At 41.0% G+C, this 24,773-nt stretch overlaps 1 protein-coding gene across 4 annotated transcripts in view; it reads right to left on the bottom strand.

Moving 5' to 3' along the window:
- The window catches only part of COLGALT2 (collagen beta(1-O)galactosyltransferase 2), a 114,510-nt gene that overhangs the window by 85,826 nt on the left and 3,911 nt on the right, over positions 1-24,773 (bottom strand). The window contains exon 1 of one of the 4 annotated variants that reach the window (XM_032291181.1): positions 14,305-15,602. The exons of 1 other annotated variant lie outside the window; for it this stretch is intronic. In XM_032291181.1, coding sequence (XP_032147072.1) covers positions 14,305-14,567 — 263 coding nt within the window. In that variant the 5' untranslated portion in view covers positions 14,568-15,602. Of the gene's footprint in view, positions 1-14,304; positions 15,603-24,773 lie in introns of those variants that run through there. 2 more of the 4 variants (XM_032291179.1, XM_032291180.1) reach the window with 2 other exon arrangements.

The raw sequence follows: 24,773 nt of genomic DNA, 5'->3' as shown, positions 1-24,773 counted from the left end.
TTCCTTATGCAGCAGACTGAGCAAAAACCACCAATAGCTTTTGCAAAGAACAAACACACACATTGTTTCCCATCACAACAGCAAATGTCAAACTGCCGTTTTTGCCTGTTCCAAAAGTGCGTGGGGTGGGTGGGGGGGGAAACATTCTAGGGAAGACTTGCACTTACTTATTTTGCATGCATGATAAAAGTTAAATCTAACCAAATACCTGCAACGCGTACACTTATGCTGCAAATACTCCACTCCTAGAGTCAACAGCAATGGGTTTCCCAGTTTTCAGACCTGGAACTATCTCCTCTGACATAATTCTCTGGGTTTTTTTTCTTCTCATCACAGTCTTTTTTTTTTTTTTTTTTTTTTTTTTTGAGGGACTGGTTCTTTATTTCCAAAAGACACTTGTCCATATTCAGTATCAAAACAGTTGCACTATTGATTGCTCTTTCTCCCAATCGGCCCAAAGAGACCACATAAAAGGAGAGTACATTTTAAGCCCATAAACTGCAGGATATACACCTAACAGACCTCCTAGAAACCTTACCAGAAAATGGGGACTGGGTAGGGAAGCTTTAAAAGATCAACAAACTGCCAGCCTATGTGACTGCAGAAGGTATTGCCCCCCCCCCCCTTTTTTTTTTTTCTGCTGTGGTTCATGAAAAAGATAGTATTTTCATTCAGGTTAGAGGGCAGGTAATTTTTTATAATTTTTATATAGATATAAATCATTAGTCTAATGACCAAGGATTTGAGACATGGATAAGTCAAAACAATGGAAGAAGTCAAATCTAAGTAAAAATAAAGGAAAAAACTCAAAATGTCATCTTAAATAATGTGGCAATAGAGTGAATTTTTTCATTTTTCATGGTGTTAGTGGTGGGACTTCAAATACATAGCATGTGGTGGCTAGAAAAGTCTTTACAGATTAGCCTATGCAACCCTCATTGTGCAGATGGGGAGACCAAGGCAAGGCAAAGAATTCAAGAAAATCTTAAAATACAGTGGTACATGACATAGATAATGCAAAAGACCAAAGAGTTAAGAAATCAAATATTTCTCGTACTGGAATACCCTGTATGGAATGTTGCTAAATACCTTTTGGCAGTTTTTTTTTTTTTTTGACAGAGTCTTACTCTGTCACCCAGGCTGGAGTCCAGTGGCATGATCTCGGCTCACTGCAACCTTCGCCTCCCGGGTTCAAGCAATTCTCCTGCCTCAGCCTCCCCAGTAGTTGAGATTACAGGCCCCCACCACCACGCTCAGCTAATTTTTGTATTTTAGTAGAGATGGGGTTTCACCATGTTGGCCAGGCTGGTTTCGAACTCCTGATTTTAGGTATTCACCCGCCTTGGCCTCCCAAAGTGCTGGGATTATAGACATGAGCCATCACATCCAGCCTCAGCATTTTTTTTCTGAGCAGAGATAAAAATTAGGCTCCATTCTCTAAACATACAACTATTAGGCAGCATAGGGACAGAGATACAGCTCAAGGGTATGTTGGATGATTGGATCAAGCTGACCTGTTATCAAAACTGGCCTCTATATATCCAACATACCAACAATCCACGCATGGATAACTGAGTTCTAATACTGTTGTTATTTTGATAAGATGCATGGGGAAAATGAGGTCTTGGCCCTCACAGGACCAATATCAGTAGCAAAGTCTGGCCAATGGGCTTGGAGGTTCCATGCTTTCCAGAGGCACACTTAATAATCTGCCTCGCACAAGGCGAGGAGAGTTTAGCAAATATTAGGTAGTTACTGCCCTTTCCATTTTAGACCAACACCAGCAGCTCCTCTTTAGTTCAATGGTATTTGCACAGGCCTTATGAAAGCTGTTAAGATTCAGAACCATTGTCAGAGGACTTGGCCGAATCTAACCTAATCTTCTCTGAGAGACAGAAAGCTGGCCCAGAAGTGGGGCTATAACCTTCAGTCACCTGCTGGCATTGCTGGGATCTGATGTCTAAGAAATGAGGATCCAGTGTGTCTTTGATGCCCAGTCAAAGCTTTGAAGCTGTGTCAAGACCAGGGGACAAAGGCAGCACTGTTTATGCAAATCTGGAAACAAAAGAAGCTAAGCTCCAAAGCCATTAGAAGCAACATCAGAAATTCAATACCCAGAGATGATTAGAGGCCCTACACCAGTATGAAATAGGAAACCTAAAAGCAAAGCTGGGCAACACACCAAAACACATACTGTAGGAAGGAATCCTGAGCTGGCCAGGGCCTGGCTAGATGTGTTCAGAAGCCTTGATATATGCAGCTCCCTTAGCCAAGAGGCAGCCATCTGCATACCAAAGGAAAGACATCCTGGGTGGCTGCTGCTTCACTACCTGATGCACACAGCTCCTTCATAAGAAGGTCCAACATATGCCCTTGCAAGGCTAGCTCTCATGTTGCCATGTTCCTTGGGAATTCAGTCATCATCAAGCACATGCCTTCCCAAGGAGACAACACTCTTAGCAAACACCTTTGGCACAGTATTCAACAGGATGAAATACCACGAGCTTCCTAAAAAAGGATTTTTTAAGGCCACCCCACAAAGATCTAAAGTTGGGCTAAGGGTCCAGGAAGCATCGATTACGCAGTTATGTGAAAGTTCTTCAGACATGGTTACCCCCAAGAAGAGGAAAGTGTTAGGTCAGGAAAGGACTCAGAGAAATCTCATCCAGAGACTTTGAAGCAAGACTGCATATTACCACCCTCTGAGAAGTTTTCAAAATATGTCAATTGCCTTGGCTCATGAAATGAAGACAATAAGTGGCTGCACAATTTTAGCACATATCTCTTATGTTACAGGAAAGGAAACTGAGGCCTGGAGATAATAAGTGACTTGTTCAAAGCAGCCCGGCATTAGCGATGCTTCCAAGTCCCTTCACAGGACAACACAATAGCATATTCGCACACTATGAAATATGAAAGAGGCTGCTTTGGTTAGAGGCAACTGTCCTGGGGACCCCACTGCTTCCAGCCTCACTTCATCCCCACGTGATTGTTGCTTTCTTGGTGGGATGTGCTAAGCTGTTGTATGCAGTTCACATTTTTGAGAAGAAAAAAAGACACAAAAATAAAGTGGATGCATAAACTTAAGAGTCTTACTGTCTGCTGTACATGCAGTTATAATAATGCTACTATATCGACTTCTTAAAAATATTTTTTGTGCAGCAGCAACAAACTCAGAACAATCCTCTGTATAGCAGAATAGAACTGTGTAAATTTCTGAAAAGTCATATTTTGAGTTCATAACTAGTAAAGACACCAGGCTTAGGGACTTTGTAATCCCATGTAAGTAAGGCTGAACTGCCAGCTACTAAAAACAGGCTAATTTAGTAGACTGTTTACATTTATCACAAATGAGGGGGAGAGTTTTTAATGGCATGCCAAAGGGAAAAATTAAAGAAAATTAAATACGAGAAATAAAGAAACTAAGATTAGGGACTATGGGGAATGGCTCAAATGAACTCTGTTTAAGGAAATTCACTGGTTTGATTTTCCTGTGCTCTATTAAAAGATGTTCATCAATAGATATTTTTTCTTCTGCAATACTTAAGGCTTAATGAACTCATTATATAAGACATACCAAGGAAAGAGTTTGAAGGAGTGCAATTTTATACTGAGTCTGAGTGCAAGGAGCTTCACATAGTGGGGAAAACATTTGGGGCACTTTCTTTTAAAATATATATTTTTTAAAAACAGCCACTACACTGTTCACAATAGCAAAGGCTTGGAACCAACCCAAATGCCCATCAATGATAGATTGGATAAAGAAAATGTGGCACATACATACTATGGAATACTATGCAGCCATAAAAAAGGCTGCGTTCATGTTTTTCACAGGGACATGGATGAAACTGGAAACATCATTCTCAGCAAACCAACACAAGAACAGAAAACCAAACACTGTATGTTCTCACTCATAAATGGGTGCTGAACAATGAGAACAGATGGACACAGGGAGGGGAACATCATACACCAGGGTCTAGGGGTGGGGGGCTAGGGGAGAAATAGCAGGGGGTTGGGGGATTGGGGAGGGATAGCATTGGAGAAATACCTAATATAGATGATGGGGTGATGGAGGCAGCAAACCACCACCATGGCACCTGTACACCTGTGTAACAAACCTGCACAATCTGCACATGTACCCCAGAACTTGAAGTATAATAAATAAATTTCAAAAAATAGCCACTATTGGATGGAGATAGAACATATGTGTTTGAATTAATAAAAAAAAAAAAAAAAACACAAGTGATGCATGCCTGGCTGCGTTTCTCCTATGTAATCCTGTACGCTACTACTTCTTTTTAATAAGAAAACCCCTTGGTCTTTTTAATGGTTTAAACATCTGGAACCTGGAGTTTAGAATACTCCAGAGTATGCCAATTTTCCAAACTCTGAAAATCCCATGATCTGTACTTTAAGTGCATATATAGCCTTCTAGGAGCTCATCTTCTATGGTTCCCAAACCAAGAAGTGCATCTAAATCACTTGTGGACATGCTTAGCACACCAATTCCTAAGCCCCCCTGTGGAACATCTGATTGAATGTGACTGAAATGGGCCCCAGAAATGCACATATCTAACAAATGCTCCAGGTATTGTGATGCAGCTGGCCTCTGAACCTGTATTTGGGAAACACTAGTTGAATCCAGCAGCCTTATACTAAAGGATTGGCAGAACAATAGTAAGGACCATGTCCACTCATGGCCAATGAACTAGACCAACGGGGACAAGTCACTTTTAGGCCACCTCAACTACTAATTTCAACATGAAATTAGTTGAAATTAATTGTGGCCACATAGACAGTTGATAGTGGAATAAATAAAAGGAAGTACATAACATTTTAAAAATCCATTGTTTTAGAAATCCATAGTTTGTCCTGCTGAATAAAAAGCCTACGATGGAAATCAATGTACCCCGTCAATCTTATTAAAATCTAAAAAGATTGAGGAAAGAGAGAAGAAGCTTGTACTTTTCTAAAATGTTTTTGTATGCTGGCTGTTTCAAGCCTTACATGCCAATTCTACAAAATCCATTTGCAACACAAGACATGGTCTGACTGTCTGAATGCTCTCCCACCCAACCTGTTTCTAGCACATGCAAAGCAGTGGTGTGGGAGCTACATATAAGCTTACTGTTCAATGGTGCAGTGATGACATGAAAAACTCTGATTCCACTTGGCAGGAACTTTCTACTATCTTGGCGGGTATAAACCATAATCACTGTGGTGTGTGGAGCTGAGACAGGATTATGGGGCTGGCTGGGAACCAAGAAACTAAAAAGCAGTCTATTAGTCCAGCAAGGGACTCTGTGTCGGGAATGCCATGGCCCCAAATGTCCACAACCACATTTTTCACAACTTTCCCAAGAATTTAAGTTCCACTGTTAGTTTCTAGAAAATACTGCCTTTGCCAAGACTCTAAAAAGCAGAAATTTCTCACTTAATATGGCTTTCAGGGAGAACACTAATCAAGGTACCTCCATAGACCCTCCTGTCTTAGGGTTCTGTCTCTCTCGTGAGAATCAGATGCTTGCCTTCACCACTGCGCTTCCCATCTGCAAAACATATACAATCACTCTCAGAAAGAAAAGGGGCTGGAAAGAAAGAGTCCTACTTCCCTCTTGTCAAAACTGTATGCACTTTGGACTTGGCAGTCCATATGGGGAAAGCTCTATGTAAGGAACCTTCTCTCTGCAGCCTGATACATCCCTCAAAAAGGATCCCTTGACATATCCCTTGAAGTGATTTCAACCTGGAAGGTAATAAACTATTCCAATAAAGCCAATGGGCCAATGAAAGCAGATGCTCATGAAAATGCTTCAGCTCAGCAGCTTGCCCCAGACTCATCTTCTACCATACTCTTGGGGGCATACAGCCCAAGATCATTATTTATATTATTATTTGTGTTTCTGAAAGATATATCTTCTAAGAGGTCTTCAAACATTAATCAGAAAACATTGGAGGGAAGGAGATAATTTTGCATTATATTTACAGAGGAACAAAATCTTATCAGTTTAACCAACAAGTCAGGGGCAGGCCATAGCTTGCTGAATTTGACAAACCACTAAAATAATAATTGTTGCTTCAATGAAATGAAACACATTACAAAGTCAGCCTTGGCAGGATGTCACGAAGCTATCATTCAGCGTCTGATTCTGAAAGGATTTCTGTATGGTGCTCCTAGAGAGGAAAAGAAACGCCCTGCAGCCAAATCTGAGGTTTAATTCATGCAAGAGACTTGGCTAATGCCACCAACCACAAATGCTGTGTTTTCATGGATCCAAGCTACAGAAAGTTCCAGCAAATTAATTACAGCCACTCTATTTATATTCTGCCTGACTTTTCAATTATTACCTGTAATGAGATTCTTTTTTATTTTTACGAACATTAACGCACAGTTTTTCTACCAGAGGAGTAGAGAGCTAAGGAAAAAGTAACACAATCCTTATCCAGGTCACTCGCTGGCGGCTTGCCAAGACTGCTGGTTCCCAAAAGCAGTTACTGCTTGGGTCCTGGAGTTCCTTCAGCTGCCTGAGGTGGGAGCAAAGGTCACCACCCAAATGCCAACAGGGGTCAGGCGAGTCAAGTCAAAGAAAGATAGCAGGGACTAACTGCCAGTGCACACAGTGTGGGCCTGATGGGGACTGGGCTGCCTGGACAAAATCCAGGGGACAGTGGCTACTCAGCTCCAACAACAGTTGCTGTGTATGAATTCAGGCCTCGTAAGGTCAGGTGCTGGTTACGTGGCATGTTTTGTGTGTGAAAAGTTACCAAGTTATACATTTATGATATATGAACTTCTGGATAAATATTACACCTCATCAAGAAGATTTTTTTATTAGGACCAGATCTTCTAGAGGCCAGAGAGACAAGGACAAGAGAGCAGGATGGCTGGGTGTTACCAGAGAGGCCTTCAGAGTAGCTACCTGGAACAGGTGTTATACGTAGCTGCCTTTTATTGCGCCACCCAGGGCATGGCTGTAGGTAGGCTGGCAGTGTTTGAAGAATGTGGAATAGAGAGACAGATAAAATATCACACTTATCCAGAATTGGATATATAAAACACTCATATATGGGTTAAAATGAAAAGGATACATGTTCATGCATAGAAAGTTTCTAGAAAAATACACAAGAAACTGTTAACCTTGGTCACTGGGAGGTGGTAGAGAGTAGATGGGAGATCTACTTTTTGTTATATTCCCACTCAAACTGTTAATTTTTTAAAATTTATTATGGAAGTATATTACTTTTCCACTTAAAAAAAGTCAGAAGAGCAAATTCTTAAAATAACTGAATTGCTATTAAAAATCCACAAAGACCCTAAGGGATTCAAATTTTTAAAAATTAACAATTTTTCATATACTAACAACATATCAATTAAATGCAATTAAATGAACAAGTCACCCTCTGGAAATAAAAATGTTAAAACATACAATACATACGTTTTGTAATTCCTGATGAATAATAGCTATGATTTAAACACATACAGTAAAAGTTCTTCGTGATATGGTAACTGGAGAATAGGTGTAGTGACCATACCATAGGCTAATGATTTTCTTTCAGACTTTACTGTATGTTGTTATGCTATCTGAAGAAATGTGCAGAAACAAGCCTCATTATTGTCCTACTACAGTCCTATATAAGTCGTATAATAGTCCTACTATACTGTGCCATAGACTTGGAGACGGTGCCACACAGCAATATGACCCATGTGCACGTTTAAGTGTTGGAAAAAGAACGAAGGGACAACCAGCAGCCTTCTCAGTTACAAGGCTTTCATTGTTCATTCCTATGACCACCAGAGGCAGACAAGCAAAAGGAACCTGAGAAGCACATGTTTATGTATTTGGAGTCACAAAGAAACTTCGTGGTAAAATCACTTTGATAAAGGAGCTAAAAACAAATCTGGGAAAACCAAACTCTGCTAAGAATACTCCCCATGCTCCTTTAAACCAAGAAGGATATTCATTATAAAATAATCAGCATTAAAACAACTCACTGGACTAAAAATCTAGAAATCAGTTATGTCATTCCAAAAATCACCATGGAAATCTCTTAACTGTCCTGTGCTTTAGATCCCTCACCATGGAACTCAATCACATAAAACCAGTGCAATTTAGGCATCCTTTCTAATTCTGCAGGCAAGTTGTCATGGCTGGAACAACAGGATTGGTGACATTTATTAGTCACTTCAGTTTTTGCACAAAGGAAATATTCTGAGGTCCAATCACATTTTGAAATTAGAGGTTACCAAGACGATTGATAATTTCTTCAATCATTTGGAATGAAGCTGAATTTAGGGGACAGCCAAATCTAAGACTGCTAATTAAAAAGGCTGAAAAATTGACTATTTTATCAACATGAATCCAAAATGTAGCCAATATGTGTATGATTAGTGCCGCCTTGATCATCTGACACTAATAATACTTGAGAAATTTCTTTCTACTGTTATGTTGCTATGATCACAGCAAGTGACCTGCATATTCACATACAACCCACAATTTAGTCATAATCTGCCCCTATGAAATATACCAAAACAGAGTAGAGTTCACTAACTAAAAAGTGCCTGAACTAAGTGATGAAATGATCAAGACAGCGGAAGAGAACCACTGAGTCCCTCGCATCATTCAAGTGGAAACGACAATTCTTATTTGAAAGAAACACTAGCGTTCTTATCTTCCCAAGTTGGGCCAACTGACAGAAGCAAAAACTAGAACTAATTGGTCTTTTCATGATCTTAAGCAGACCATCTGCACTTGGTCTGCAACGTTAGCTGCCTGGGTCACATCCTGGCTCCACCATGCATTAGCCTAGTGACCTCAGACAAGTTATTTATGTTCTCTGTGCCTCAGTTTCCTCCTGCAAAAAGTGATAAAGTGGAATGTAATGGCATCTCCCACCTAGGGTTGCTGTCTAGAGTAAATCAGTTTTGATACCAAAGTGTTCAGAACAGTACCTCCATGAATGTTAGTTTTCTTTCTTTCTTTGTCTTTCTCCCTCACTCCCTTCCCTCCCCTCCTTTCTGACTTCCCTTCCTTCATTCAATCCCTTTCTTCCCTCTCTCCCTTCCCTTCCTTTCCTTTCTTCCCTCCCTCCCTTCCCTTCCTTTCTTCCCTTTCTCTTTTCTTTTCTTCTTTTTGAGACAGGTTCTCACTCTGTTGCCCAGAATATAGCACAGTGGTTCAATCTCAGCTTGCTGCATTCTCCACCTCCTGGGTTCAAGCAATCCTCCCACCTCAGACTCCCAAGTAACTAGGACTATAGGTGCATGCCACCATGCCTGGATAATTTTTGCATTTCTCGTAGAGATGGGGTTTCATGACGTTGCTTAAGCAATCTGGTTTAAGCAATCTGGCCACCTCGGCCTCCCAAAGTGCTGGGATTATAGGCATGAGCCACTGAACCCAGACAAATGAGTTTCCTACGCTAATATTTTTTGGTGCTGTTGGAAAGAAGAAACCAAATGAGGTTCCATTCGAACATTTTTTTAAATCTTCATTTTGAAAGGGAAATGTAAAGGAGATAGGACAAAAAGGAAAAGTTTGAAAGAAAATGGCAACTATCACTGACTTAACAGCATTCATGTAAAAGACACTGTACATACCTTATCTCATTTACTTGTAACAATAACTCTTTGAGGCAGACGTTATTATTAGTTATTAGAAGACAAGGCAGCTATGTCCTGGGGTTTACTGATGTGTCCTCAATCACACAGAAGATTTGTGCTCTAGTCTATCTGACCTTAAGCTTGTATATTTCTTCCTCCATGCCAAACTACCAGCTTGGGAAAATAAGGAAAGGAAGAGAAAGGTGAGGAAAACAGACTAATAGAGAAAAGGGGACTAAAACATCATCTGCTTTTTCAACCATAAACCAAAACTTCTATCCATAGAGATAACATGCAACATTTACTATCAAGAATGTAATGATAAAATATGGCATCATTCTTACCACTGGTGCTGAAAACTGTCACTGATACTAGTTTTGAACATTTCATAAACACAAAGTGTATTAGTATTTTTAGTTAAACAGTTACGAAAATGCTACTGATTGGACATTAAAATGTGAAGATACATTCAAGATAATCCCCGAACAATGCAGAGATAAAGTAGTATGCAAAATGTTAGAATCATTCCCCCAGAACAAGTAGCCCATCATTGTTTATGTCAACAGAAGCTCATCTCTTTATTTAAAAATCTACATAAAGTGGTTTCCAATTTAATATGTTGCTTTTCAAAACTCAGGCAAACAAAATGCCCAAATCTTTCTATAATTACATAGCAGTTATTGCCTTGTGCCTGCATACTCTGTGAATCCCAACTGTCTTCCCACAAGCAACAGCATGCTCTCCAAAAGACAAACTTAATGTTTCATTTGGGGCAAATGTTTTTCCCTGTGCCATGCTTTAGTTTTCACTATCATGGTACTTGACCCCACTCTCCCTAATCATAGATTTAAGAGGGATGAGGTCAGCCTTCCCTCTGTTGCTGAGGCCACTTGCTTATGGCTCCACTGAATTAAAGAGAATCTACTGAAGTATACTGCCACTTGTCACAATGCCTCACAGTTCCCTTCATCTCAACATATTCCCAATTCCCTAAAACTTAGTGCAGGTTTAGGACACATGAAATAGATACCTTCCTTAGTTCCTTATCACAGGATTGTGATATTTGAAGGAAAACAGTTTGGTGGATTTTAAGATCAGACAGGTAAATGTAAAAAAGCTTTCCTTTTTGCTTGTACAAAGTATCTCTAAAATAAAAATTTTCCTTTGTTCAGCCTAACCTGAATAAACTTGATGCTGAGATAACTGCAGACATTCTTCAACAGCAGAATTTTCCAGGTCAACTTGTTGATACTCATTTCACCTGTATATGCAGTACAGATCTGGTCCAGAACTTAAAGTAAAAAAAAAAAAAAAATCACGTAACAGGGTCTGAATGCGATCAGTGAGTCAGGCCTCTCAATGACCCAACTAATATAGAAATCAGATGCTCTGCAAGCCCGTAGGCGGATGAATGAGAAGAGTGAGCTTGCAGTGTGAGTTACTGAGAACAGATTTAGAGGAAGCTGAATTCTGTGTGGCTCTGTATTCAATATGGTTCTATTTTATGAAGTTCTGGATAGCTCACAGCCATTTTTGACAGCAGCATGTGCTGACTTTGCAGAATGGATATTAATCAGTTTGGCATCTTGGAATATTGCATAGAGCTTGGGAATGAGAAACTAAAGGCAAGTAATCGGCAGAAGCACCTCAAAGCTGTAACATCCTAAACTGAGGTACCACCTCCTATCACAGTGTTATATCTCATAACCTTCCCAGCCAAATATTCCCCTAGGTCCAGGCCAGAAGTCAGCATTTCCAGAGAGATCCTATGGTAAAATACAATCCGTTTGGAGACTTGCAGTCATTCAACCTGCCACCCACTTCAACTTGCTGAGAGAAAACTCTGCTTGATGCCTCATTATCTTTTTTGTTTGTTTTTTGCCTTGCTGATCCCCTTTTTCTAGAGCCATCTTTCTTTCCCAGGTTTTAGTAGATTTTTACTCATCCTTCAAAACTTAGTTCAAACTAAGTGTCAACTTGTCACTTAGTTTGAGCCAGTGATATCCATATTCATAGACCTGCCCCAATCTGATTTAGAAATCATTTGGTTCTTCCCCAAACCCTTTAAATGCCATTCAGATTACCTTAACACCACCCAATGAAAGGAGCCATATTTATCTGTTAAACACACACACACACACACACACACACACACACAGACACACACACACAGACACACACACACACACACATCTAAATATACTTTTTTCAGCTCTGATCTGGCTAGTTCTTATTTAAAAAATGCATTAGAAGCATGTGCTTGTACAGTCTCTCTGTACCTCAGCTCTCTCACCTGTAAAGTGATATAGTAACACTGCATATCTGACAGGGTGATTTTGAAGCTTAAACCAGAAAATGAATGTAAAGTTCTTCAAAGAACCATGAGCTCTTATCATTATGTGTGGAATTTATAAATAAATGTAGTTTTGAGTAAGTCAATTACTTTAAACACATTTCTTCTTCTGGGAAATAGAGATAATTTTATTTCTTCACAGATTGGTAGTAAGAATCAAATGAGGTAAGAGTGCACGAAAGTTATTTCCAAAGGTTCTTTTCAGCTCCTTTGTGTTCTAAAGACAGAACCAGGATTTTTCAAAGAGGAGGCTTCAATAACTGATGCAAGTGAGGCCTTGCACTTCTTGCTTAACCTTCCAATGCTGGACATAAAGGAAAACATTGCTAAGGTTTATGCAGAATTGGAACTCTCTCATCTAAATAGAACACCAATGTCCATACAATCTGGAACTTCCAGGGAACTTAGGATGTACATTGATGCTGGTGGATCCTAATTATATTATAAAATCTATGGAATTCAAGAGCCAGAAATAATTTTTGAAATCATTTATTCCAAGTCCTTCGTTTTATTGATGAAGAAGCTGATGCCTAAGCATCCTAAGCAAGGAGTCCCAAATCACATATCAAACTAGTGATAAACAACTCAAGTCTCCTAATTTGCAGTTTATAGGTTTATGCAAATTTTGTTTATATCATGTTCCCAGCCTTTATAAGGTGGCCTTTGGGGACATGCTTGGATTCAAACTCCAGTGTCACCACTTATTAATTCTGTGACTTTGAGTTACTGAACTGATACAAGTCTGTCTCTTCCTTTGTAAAATAAAGATCATAATATCCTCTTAAAAGTTTACTGTATGATAAAAAGAGGTAATGTCTATAAATCGGGTAGCAAACATGTGCCTGACACCTGCTTCACCCGTCACCAACTTCTTATGGCAAATACTGTAATGCTTTAAAAAACTAAATCGTGCATAATGATGAAAACCATATTGTAAGATATCTCTTGAAAAAAGCAAACAAGGTAACCGATATTTGTTCATTTCTTTTGGCACTGAAGTGGTTAAATATTTCCTTCCTTCTGGTTTAAAACCTGGCTGTCCCAGTGCTCTCTTTCCACATAACATGCCCTTCTCGGCGAGGCAGTCACGTATGGCAGGGTGTATAGTAAAACAGTGTACAACACAGTGTTGTACTATGTCACATGTTTGCTTTCGCACCTTTGCACCTCTCCCACCAGGTACTCTGAGGCTGCCAATTCTAGCTGCTGCTTTTACCCCCCTCCTCCTCTCTTTGCCCAACCGCTGCCTTGAGGATGTGTCTCGCCTGAGAACAGCTCCCTTTATCAACATAAGCCAGAAACCGCTCCAGAGTGACCTGGGCTCTGTCTTCCTCAGGGGGCCAGAGTCCTCTTGTCCTCGTACCTGACAGCCCATGTCCACCCTCTCGTCCTCCACAAGCCCCTCGGCGACTCGCCTGGCCACCAACTAACTTCTCGCCCTCCCATCCTCGTGTTTATAAAAGGCGAGAGACGACCGAGTTCTACAGGTGGGGCGGGCAGCACCCCGCACTGATCCCCCGGCCCTCCCCGCAGCAGACACAGAGACGGGATCCAAGCTTCTTTCCTCCGGGGACAGAACTCGGCTGTTGATCTTTCCCAGGCGTCTTCGTCGCTCGCCAGGACGCGGAAGCCCAGGGTGCCCGCGCGCTTTGCATCTGCGGCGGGGAACGCGACCCAGGAATACGCGCTGCCAGAGACAGCCCGGAGCGCTCGGAGGAGACCCGGCTCAGGGCGGCGGCGAGGTTGGGGGCACTCCGCGGGCCCCGCCCAATCTCCACCCCTGGGTCCAGGTCCCCCTAGGGGAGCCAGGAGCACATTTCCAGCCTGGAGCAGGGGCCTGACACCGGGAAGTCAGAGCAGCGCACTCCGGCGCCCCAGCCACTGCAGAGCCCCAGCCCACCGCAGTCATGTTCCATCTGTCGCGTCTACAGGGGAACAAGGCCACAGGCCCCTTATCCTCTCACTTCAGAGCTAGCAGCATGAGGTGGGGAAAGACGAAACCTCGAGAGTTGAAAGGGAGGGAAATGAAAGCTCCCTTGAGAGGTATTCCCCATGTCCCTTGAGGGACAAAACCGCCCAACCCGCCTGCTACCCTCCAGAGCTCCGGCGGGCCGTTGTCCCCAGCAGCACCCCCTGCGCGCAGCACCCCCTGCGCTCACTGCCCCGTGCGTCCCTCCGCAGCCCGACCGCCCGATCTGCCCGCCAATGGCACGGGCAGCGAGGGGGTGTGTGCGCCAGGTTTTCCGCGTGTCCCCCCGCTCCAGGCAGCTCCCTCGCCCTGCAGCTGCTGCTCGGGCGCTGTCCGCGCTGGGCAGGCCGCCCCCGCCTCCCGGGGCCCCTGCGCGCTCACCAGACGGCCATCCTGCTCTTGGGGTAGTCTAGCCGCTCCAGGCAGCCGAGGAAGTGCGGCAGCGAGTGCGCAGCGTTGCGGGCGAGGACAGCCACGAGCACCGTGGGGCTCTGCAGAGGAGACTCCGGGAAAATCACCGGCTCCTCTCCGTCGTCCTCCGAGTCCGGCTCGGCGGAGAAGCGCGCCCGGCAGCCTTCGCGGAGCAGGGCTGAGGAGACGAGCAGCAGCGACCAGGCGAGGGTGGCGGCGGGGCGCGCAGCCATGTTCTGGGCCGAGGCGGGCGGTGGGGTGGTCCTGCCGCGAGCGCCAGGCTGGGCTGTCCTGAGGGCGGCGGCGGCTCCCAGGAAGCGAGGAGGCTGCGAGGGGCGGCCAGGGGATGAGACTTGCCAGGTCCCGTCGTCTCACACACTGGCCCCGGCGGCTGCGGCTCCCGGGACCCTCCTGCCGCCGCCGCACCGCCCAGGCCCTGATGCTGGTGCGCAGCGTACCTGCAGCCGCCGGCGCTCCCCTGCGCCTCGGGCTCGCACACGGTCGTGGCCGTGGGGCTGTGTGCCCTGAGTCCTGTGGAAAGTTCCTCTAGTCCAGGCTCCGCTCCTACTAGTACAGCTGAGGTTTGTGGCTTTCCCCAGAGCCGTGAGGTGTGGCCCTGTCTGCCAATGGGCGTGTGAGTGTGAGTGTGCGTGTGTGTCTGTGTGTACATAACGGTACAACCCCAAGAAAATTTATTCTGCTTTTGCAAACCGCAGTCAGAAGTTCTTGACAGTGATGCAATGTATCCAGCTTTTCATAATGCACCTATTGACTAATAAGTAGACTTCTAAAATGAAAAGTCTCCCCAACTATTCACGATTATGATAAACAATCGTTTAACCACCAACAAAGTCAGCATGTCTGTATTTTCGTATACACTCAACTTCTCCTGAAGTTCATTCCTGACTGAGTAGACACCCAATAACACAAAGTTTGAAGAGCTGGAGAATTTTGGAGCCAGATCAGACCTCCGAAACTAAAAGAAAGCCCTTGGGAGACAATGTCCTGAAGCCTCACTCTACTGCGAACCCAGTAAGCCTCCTCACAGGAAGGCTGTGAAGGAATAGATTCACTTAGCTGGCTTTCTCTTTCCAAAACGACCCAGTCTGACAGAGTAACAAAGAAGGAAAATTCATGCATGTTGGAGAGCAGAGGAGAGATAAGGAAGAAAAGAAAGGGTGAAGGAAGAACACAATTAACACATAAAATGACACTGCCGAGATATACTGCTAAAGGAGATTTACTTTTTTCTTTCTTTTTTTTTTTTTTTTTTAATTTAAGATAGGGCTTCACTCTTTTGCCCAGGGTGGAGTTTTGTGGTGCAATCATAGCTCGCTGCAGCCTCCACCTCCTGGGGTCAAGCAATCCTCTCACCTCAGCCTCGCAAGTAGCTGGGACCACAGGTGTGCATCACCACGTGGGCCCAGCTAATTTTTGTATTTTTTATAGAGACAGGTTTTCACCATGTTGCCCAGGCTAGTCTCGAACTGCTAGGCTCAAGTGATCTGCCCACTTTGGCCTCCCAAAGTGTTGGGATTATAGGCATCAGCCACCATGCTTGGCTGGAAATTTGCTCTTGAAGGTATATTGTGTGGCCTTTGATGGTGAGTACGCAGGGTGTTTTGGTGCCAGTGCACATTCATGCCCTCCAACCCCAACTCACCCTCAGGTCTGTCCCTTAGTCTTTTTATTAGTTGTTATCAATACTTCTCAGCAACTAATAGAAGTTTTCCCCACTGTCTTTTGAAGTAGTCTCCTTTATCCAGCTCCCTCAACACTCCTGTCTCCAACTAGCATCCCTACCAAGAGCTTTCTTGCTTGCAGGTCTCTCCTCACAACAGGGTCTTTGATCCCATCTTCTCCCTTTGTAGACTGTGATTTTTCTCTGTCATTTCACTCTCTACTAATCTTCAACTGATCTCTAATCAACTCCTTTCTCTCAAGCTAAATACTTTGTCAGTCTTATCTTATCCTTAAAACACACACATACACACACACAGACTTAAAAAAATGCTTTCCTCTAGCAATTTCCCTTGGCCAAGCTCCTTGAAAGAGAGATCTAGACTTGTATTCTCCAATTCTCCCATGTTTCCTACCACAGTGCAATAAGGCATCAGCCCTCCCCACTGATACTGTTCTGCAAAACCAACAGGTGGCCTCAGCATTGGCAGATTCAGTAAACTCTTCCATTCTCACCTTCCTGGACCTCAGTTACATAATCTCCCATGCTAGATCTCCTCTGATACCACTTGTCTCTGAGCCAAGCCCCTTCACTGTTTGCCTCCCCATAGTGTGCTAGTCTTCCCACTCCATATGGTCTCCTGGGGTGATATCCTCAATATCTATGTCTCCTACTCTAATCTCTTCTCTAATCTTCATATTTTTATATCTAATGGCCTATGGACATTTTCTTCCTCTCCATTCATTTTCAGGAATTGTCCCCACTCTCAAGGGGCTCACAGTCTTATAGAGGAGACTGAGAGTTAAGCATCTGTTAGAAGTACCATAACAGATGTACCAGCTACAGAGGAGGGATAGAGGAAGGTGTGGTCATATCCACAGGGGAGGTAGTGATGGTAGGACTGTTAGAAAGGTTTCACGGAGACAATCTCCATGTCATTCTGTCTTCCTTGTTTCCCTTTCTTGAACTATTTTCCACTCATCTTTCAATACTAAAATCCTCACCCCTTAGCCAAACTTGGTTTGATAGTTATCATGTGTTCACTTCATTGCAAACAGATGAGTTTAAAGCTAGGCAACCACATTTCTGTCTTCTGTTACTGATATGGTCTGGCTGTGTCCCACCCAAATCTCATCTTGAATTGTAGCTCCCATAATCCCCATGTGTCGTGAGAGGTCATTGAATCATGGGGGCAGGTTTTTCCCATGGTGATCTCATGATAGTGAATAAGTCTCACAAGATCTGATAGTTTTACAAAGGGCAGTTCCTTTGCACATGCTCCCTTGCCTGCTGCCATGTAAGTGTGCCTTTGCTCCTCCTTTGCCTTCTGCCATGATTGTGAGGCCTCCCCAGCCATGCGGAACTGTGAGTCCACTAAACCTCTTTTTCTTTATAAATTAGCCAAACTCAGGTATGTCTTTATTCACAGTGTGAGAACAGACTCATACAATTACCTAAAGTCAACAGCTTATCTGAGTCTATTTTTTCAAAGAACGATGAAGCATCTAAAACTGTATGGTTTCTAATGACATTATAATGAAATTGGCTCCATGGAGTTCTCTTAAAATAATTACAGACTGCTCTGTGGACAAAATCAAGGGTTTCCCGGCCATATAACTTACAAAACACCTATTTAAAACTTTTAATTTAGAGTGCTCTTTTAGTCACTGAGAATATTAAGGTCACGACAGGGAATGCAACAGTAGAAGATCATTGTAAATATGGTTGCGGGGTGGTGGAGGGGAAGCCTGGGAAAAGTTAAGTCCCCATCTTACTAACAGATGTGTTCTATAAGTTCTTCAGAAATCAGTAATGTGAATTTGGATGTTTTCCTCCCTCATAAGATTGATGTTATAAGACAGTTAATTTGAAAAAAACTAATTTAAAAATAAAAGCCAATTATATTTTAAAATATTCATTGCTTAAAATGCTTTTTCCATGGAAAAATCAGCTGAATGGAGTCAGGGTTGTACACACACATCTCTTTGTCTCCACTGCCAGTAGCCTGTTCCAATGGATTCTGCATTAAGTTAGAAGCAAGCACTTTCTCTCATATCCCCTCCCCATACTGTTCCAGCACAGGGGGCTTCCTTCTGGGACAACAAAACCTCTTGGACTGTCACAATTAGTGTAATGTGGTGGGGGCAGGGCCTATCAGGTGGGCAGAGGACTTCTTGCAGGAAAGCTTCTCAAGCTTTCCTGTGTCTGTGGCTCCTGCAGCCAAGAAGAGGAGGAAATAAGTGCCTCTGGGACAGCTGTGATAGGCTTAAAAGAGTAACTGACACTTGGAGCTGAATTTTCATCTCACTTGTGTCACTTATTCTCTTTGTGAACTTGGAAACTTGACCTCTTTAAACATCAATTTCTTGTGTAAAAAAGTTTTAAATGCTTGCCTCATTTTTTCATTCAACAAATATTTATGAAATTGCTAAATACCAATCATTTGAGTGTTTAATATTTGAATGCTTTGCCCTGGAAAAAGAGGGAGAAGGTGGCCAGCCCCCAACAACTCCTGCTAGGCCATAGTTGGCAGAGAGAGTCTCTTGGCTGAATAATTATCCAGGCTTCTTTCTTCTGTACTGAAATATCTTTCTTTCGCTACCTGGACTGTTTTACTCACTTGTCTTATCCAGCTTAAAATCCAAAACATAAAAGTTACTTGAATTGACAGTCCTGCTAATTTCAACACATGAAAATCCTTGAGAGAGGAACATTAGGTGATATCCTTTTAATTCAATCAGACTTTTAAATCTCAGCACCTAAACTGAAATGGACTGTAAGAAGCTTTGATAAAGGGAACTGAATGGGATCCTAATTTGAAGCATGGGACTCTTTGGTGACAAAGCAAGTTTTATGGATTTCTGATACGTAAGCGTGAGGACTCTGGGTCCTAGGAAGGGAATGAATATTAAGGGAGGAAAAGAGCAGTGACTGAGGTGGGAAAGGCTAAGATTAAACTATCTCAGTGCCAAAGTTGTACCTGTGCTCTGGCTGCATCCAAGAGCCATATAACAGTTACTACAGAAGAATGTTTTCCAATTCAAAACAAGCTTATACAAATTTAAAATACACTTCTATATTTCATTTAAGAATAGATGCATCCCTTAAATTATATTATCTCATTCCTTCAAACACTCAATGCCTACTCTGTGACAAGATATAGGTGCTGGAAATGCATGAATAGTTAAGATGTGTCATATAAATGCACAAATACTATAAGTCATTTTATGTGTTATGATAGAAAAAGGAGCATAAATAAGGAAGTGGAGAAGTGGAGATAGCTAGGAAATGTTTCATTAAAGAGATATCTTTGAATCAAGTATTGAAAAATAAGTAGCATGCATGGATAGGAAGAATTACTATTTTTAAAATGGCCATACTAACCAAAGCAATTTATAGATTCAATGTTATTCCTAAAATGCCATTGAGATTCCTCATAGAACTAGAAAAAAAAAACTACTTTAAAATTCATATGGAACCAAAAAGAGCCTAAATAGCCAAGGCAATCCTAAGCAAAAAGAACAAAGCTGGAGGCATCATGCTAACCAATTTCAAACTATACTACAGGGCAACAGTAACCCAAACAGCATGTACTAGTACAAAAAAGACACACAGACCAATGGAACAGAACAGGGAACCCAGAAATAAGACTGCACACTTATAACTATCTGATCTTTGATAATCTGACGATAACAAGCAATGGAGAAAGGAATCTCTATTCAATAAATGGTGCTGGTATAACCAGCTAGCCATATATAGAAGCTTGGAACTGGACCCCTTCTTTATACCATATACAAAGATTAACTTAAGATGGTTTATAAACGTAAATGTAAAACTCACAACTATAAAAACCCTAGAAGACAACCTAGGCAACACCATTCAGGTCATGGACACTAGCAAAGATTTCATGAAGAGGATGTGAAAAACAATTGCAACAAAAGCAAAAATTAACAAATGTAATCTAATTAACTGAACTTCTGCATAGCAAAAGAAACTATCAATAGATTAAACAGACAACTTACAGAATGGGAGAAAATTTTTGCAAACTATGCATCTGACAAGGGTCTAATATCCAGCATCTAAAAGGAACTTAAGCAAATTTACAGGAAGAAAAAACAAAAACAAACAACTCCATTAAAAAGTGAGAAGAGGACATGAACAGACACTTTTCAAAAGAAGGTATAGATATGGACAAGAATCATACAAAGGAAAGCTCAACGTCATTGATTATTAGAGAAGCTCAAGTAAAAACCACAGGCAAGTAGAGGAGGAAATAAATGCCTCTGGGGCAGCTGTAATAGGCTGAGCATTATAGGATAATCACAATGAGATACCATCTTACACCAGTCAGAATGGCTACTGAAGGCAAAAATTACATGTTAGCAAGGTTGTAGAGGAAAAAAACACATATAAACTGTCGGTGGGAGTGTAAATTAGCTGAACGATTGTGGAAGACGGTGTGGCAATTCCTCAAAGTTCTAAAGACAGAAATACCATTCAATCCAGCAATCCCATTACTAGTTATATACCCAAAGGAATATAAATCAGTCTATCATAAAGACACATGCATGTGTATGTTCATTGAAGCACTATTCACAATAACAAAGACATGGAATCAACCTAAATGCCCATCAATGATAGACTGGATAAAGCAAATGTGGTGCATATATATCACAGGATTACTATGCAGCCATTAAAAAAGAATGAGATCATGTCTTTTACAGGGACATGGATGGAGCTGAAGGCCATTATCCTTAGCAAACTAATGCAGGAACAGAAAACCAAATACCACATGTTCTCACTTACAAGTGGGAGCTAAATGATGAGAACACATGGACACATAGAGGGGAACAACACACACTGGGGCCTACTGGAGGGTGGAAGGTGGGAGGAGAGAGAGGTCCAGGAAACGTAAGTAAAGGGTACTAGGTTAAATACCTGGGTGATGAAATAATTTGTATCAAAAACCCCCACGAAACAAGTTTACCTATGTAACAAACCTGCACATGTACTACTGAACTTAAAGTTGAAAAAAAATAATTTAATTCAAAATATAAGAAAAGAAAAATGAGTAGCAAAGACTAAGAAAAGAAAGACAGAAGGGGAAACAGATGGGAATTCCAGGTAGGTGGAACTGCAGGAGCAAGGAATGAAACAGCATGACATACTTGAGAGATACAATGAACAGAGCATGGCTGAGAGATAGGATGGGAAGTAGAAACAGAGAAAGCTAGAAAATTATATGATTTTATATAATTTTGTATATAATCATTTCTTTAAAATGGGCAAAGGACTTTGAATAAACATTTCTCCAAAGAAGATCTACAAATAACCATAAGCACATGAAAAGCTTCTCAACATCACTAATCATTAGGAAATACAATTAAAAACTATAAGATTTGTCACTTCACACTCATTAGGATGGCTACTAGAAAAACAGAAAATAAAAAATGTTGGCAAAGGTGTAGAGAAATTGGAACATTGTGCACTGTTGGTGGGAGTGCAAAATGGTATAGCTACTGTGGAAAACAGTATGACAGCTCTTCAAGAAATTAAAAATAGAAATACCATATAATCTAACACTTCCACTTCTGGCTATATACCCAAAAAAATTGAAAGCAAGTTCTCAAAGAGATATTCATGTGTTCATGTTCACCACGGTGTTATTCACAATAGCTAAACTATGGAAGCCAACCAGAAGCCTACGGACTAGTGAATAGAAAAGCAAAATGTGATATATACATATAGAGGAATAGTATTCAGCGTCAAGGAGAGAGGAAATTCTGACTTATGCTACAACATGTTAACTTTGAGGGCATTATGCTAAGTGAAATAAGCCAATCATTAAAGAAAAATATTGTATGATTCAACTTATATAAAGCAGTTAGTCAAAATTACAGAGATAAAATAGAATGGTGGTTGCCAAGGGGATGCAGATAGGAGAAATGGGGAGTTATTGTTTAATGGGTATAGGTTTCAGTTTTAAAGATAAAAGAGTCGGTGGGTGCGATGGCTCATGCCTATAATCACAGCACTTTGGGAGGCTAAAGCGGGTAGATTGCCTGAGGTCCAGAGTTCAAGACCAAGCTAGCCAACACGGTGCAACCCCATCACTATTAAAAATACAAAAAAATTAGCTGGGTGTGGTGGCTTGTGCCTGTAATTCCGCTACTCGGGAGGTTAAGGCAGGGGAATTGCTTGAACCAGGGAGGTGGAGGTTGCAGTGAGCTGAGATTGTGCCACTGAACTCCAGCATGGGTGATAGAGAGTAGAGAGAGATTGCGTTTCAAAAAAAAAAAAAAAAAAAAGATAAAAGAGTAATGGAGATAGATATGGGTAACAGTTCCACAACATTATGAATGTATTTAATACTATTTAAAATAGTAAATTTTATGTTTATGTATTTTACCACAGTAAGAAAATGAGAAAAAAATCAATCCATGCAATTTGTTAACAAATTTGAAAAAGCACATGATCATCTCAGGAAATGCAGAGAAAGCATTTTACAAATCCAACACGCATTCCTCATAAAAATCTCAGTATATAGGAATAGAAGGGAACTTCCTCAATGTAATAAATGGCATCTACAAAACCCTACAGCTAACATCATCCTTAATGGTGAAAGACTGACTGTTCTTCCTGTGATTAGGAAAAAGACAAGAATGTCAGATCTCATTACATCTGTTTAATGTTGTACGGAATGTTTTAGTTGGGGAGGAGAAGAGGAAGGAAGGAAGGAAAGGAAAGGAAGAGAAAGAAGGAAGAAAGGACAGAGAGAGGGAGAAGGAGAGAGGAATGGAAGAAAGCAGGGAGGGACATTTAAAGCAAAGTACATATGCCATTAAGAGATATTTTAACATGAATGTGGAGTGCTGGATTAGTCCTTCTAGGCCAAAGGCTCTAAAATTCAATGATTTATTAAAGTCTATTTTACTATAGACTTTAAAAAATGTTGAAAATGAGGGGAAAAAAAGGAGCAAAAACTCTCACAATCCACTATCCCACCACAGCCATGATTAACATTTTGGGGTAATTTTAATATGGCATTTTTAATTTGCACATTTTCAACGTGGGTTTGTACTCAGTCCTCTTCGGTGAGACTCAATACCCATGTTGATAGCAGATGTTGACTAAATATCTAGAGATAGAAATGGGATATTTTTTGGACCATGGATTGCTTTTGATGTCTTTTCATATTTACAAAGCTAGGCATTATTTAAGGTTGCATATATGCAACTATTTATAGAAATTGACTAATTTACTATCCCTTTGTACTCTAGATATTAGAAAAATTTTAATAAAATACTTAATGAAACATGAAATACATTATAAACTAACAGATATAATCCATAAACTAATGTATTAATTTAAATACTACTAATGAAATGAATATCCATATACCCAGGACCCACCTTGAGAAACATTAACTTTGAAGCCCTGCATGGGTCCCTTCTTGTCACAATCTCTATTTTCCAGAGATAAGTACTAGACTGAATTTTGCGTTAATCAGTCTCTTCCTTTTGTTTAGAACATTTACCTCCTGTGAGCTTAATTTTATGGGTCAACTTCTCTAGGCTGGGATGCCAAGTTGCTTGGTCAAATCAGTCTAGATATCGCTGTGAGATATTTTTCAAATGTGATTAACATTTAAATCAGTAGACTTTAAGTAAAGCAGATTACTCTTTATAATGTGGGTTGCCATCCAATCTGTTGAAGGCCATAAGAGAAAAGAATGGGATTCTCCACGAAGAAAGGAATTCTGACTACAGATTGCATTTTGACTCAAGACTGCAACATAAGCTCTTTCCTGGGTCTCCAGCCTGCCAGCCTGCCCTGCATGTATTTCAGGCTTTCAAGCCCCCACAATCACATGAGCCAATTCCTTAAAGTCCTCTCTCTCTCTCTCTCTCTCTTTCCCTCTCTTTCTTTCTCCCTCTCTCTCTCTCTCTCTCTCTCTCTGGTTCTGTTCTCTGGAAAACTCTAGCACATCTCCTAAATGTGTGTTAGTTTTGCCTGCATTTGAAGTACCACACAATTCACCTATTTAAAGTATACGATGCAAAGGTTTTTAATAGTTATACAACATGATCACAATCAATTTTAGTACATTTTTATCACCACAAAAAGAAACCTATACTCATTAGTGATCAATCCTCATATCTCCCAGCTCACCCTACTCTCTCACTAATTTACTTTGTCTCTATAGATTTACCTACTTTAGACATTACACATAAATGGAATTCTACAACATGTGATCCCTTGTGATTGGCTTCTTTCATTTACTATGTTTTCAAGGTTTATTGATGTTGTGGCATGGGTTCTTTATTCCTTTTTAATGCTAAATAATATTCCACTGTATGGACATACCATTTTATATATTCAACAGCTGAGGGACAGACATTTGGGTTGTTTCTACTTCTGGGTTATTATGAATAAAACTGCTGTATTTGAATTTTATATAAATCAAATGTCTTATATACTCTTCTATAACATTTTGACTATATATTAGATTTTTATGAGATTCATTCAAGTTGTTGATTGACACTTTATGTATGTTTTGCATAAATATTGCTCTAGAATATATAACTGGGATTATAATTTTTAGGTCATAGGATTTGTGCATCTTTCCTTTGGTCTATTTTTATGCCAACTCTTGGCTTTTGTTGCTAATCTGACAGGTGTATTAAGGTATCTTCTTACTTCAACTTGCATTTTCTTAATCAATGTGGCTGGATATCAAGTCACATTTGCTGGCCTT

This window comes from Sapajus apella, unplaced genomic scaffold (genome assembly GCF_009761245.1).
Source record: "Sapajus apella isolate SASKATOON/1434 unplaced genomic scaffold, GSC_monkey_1.0 scaffold25, whole genome shotgun sequence".
In the NCBI taxonomy this organism is placed as follows: domain Eukaryota; kingdom Metazoa; phylum Chordata; class Mammalia; order Primates; family Cebidae; genus Sapajus; species Sapajus apella.
The sequence above is the reverse complement of the archived record's forward strand: the minus strand, read 5'-3'. Positions and strand labels throughout refer to the sequence as shown.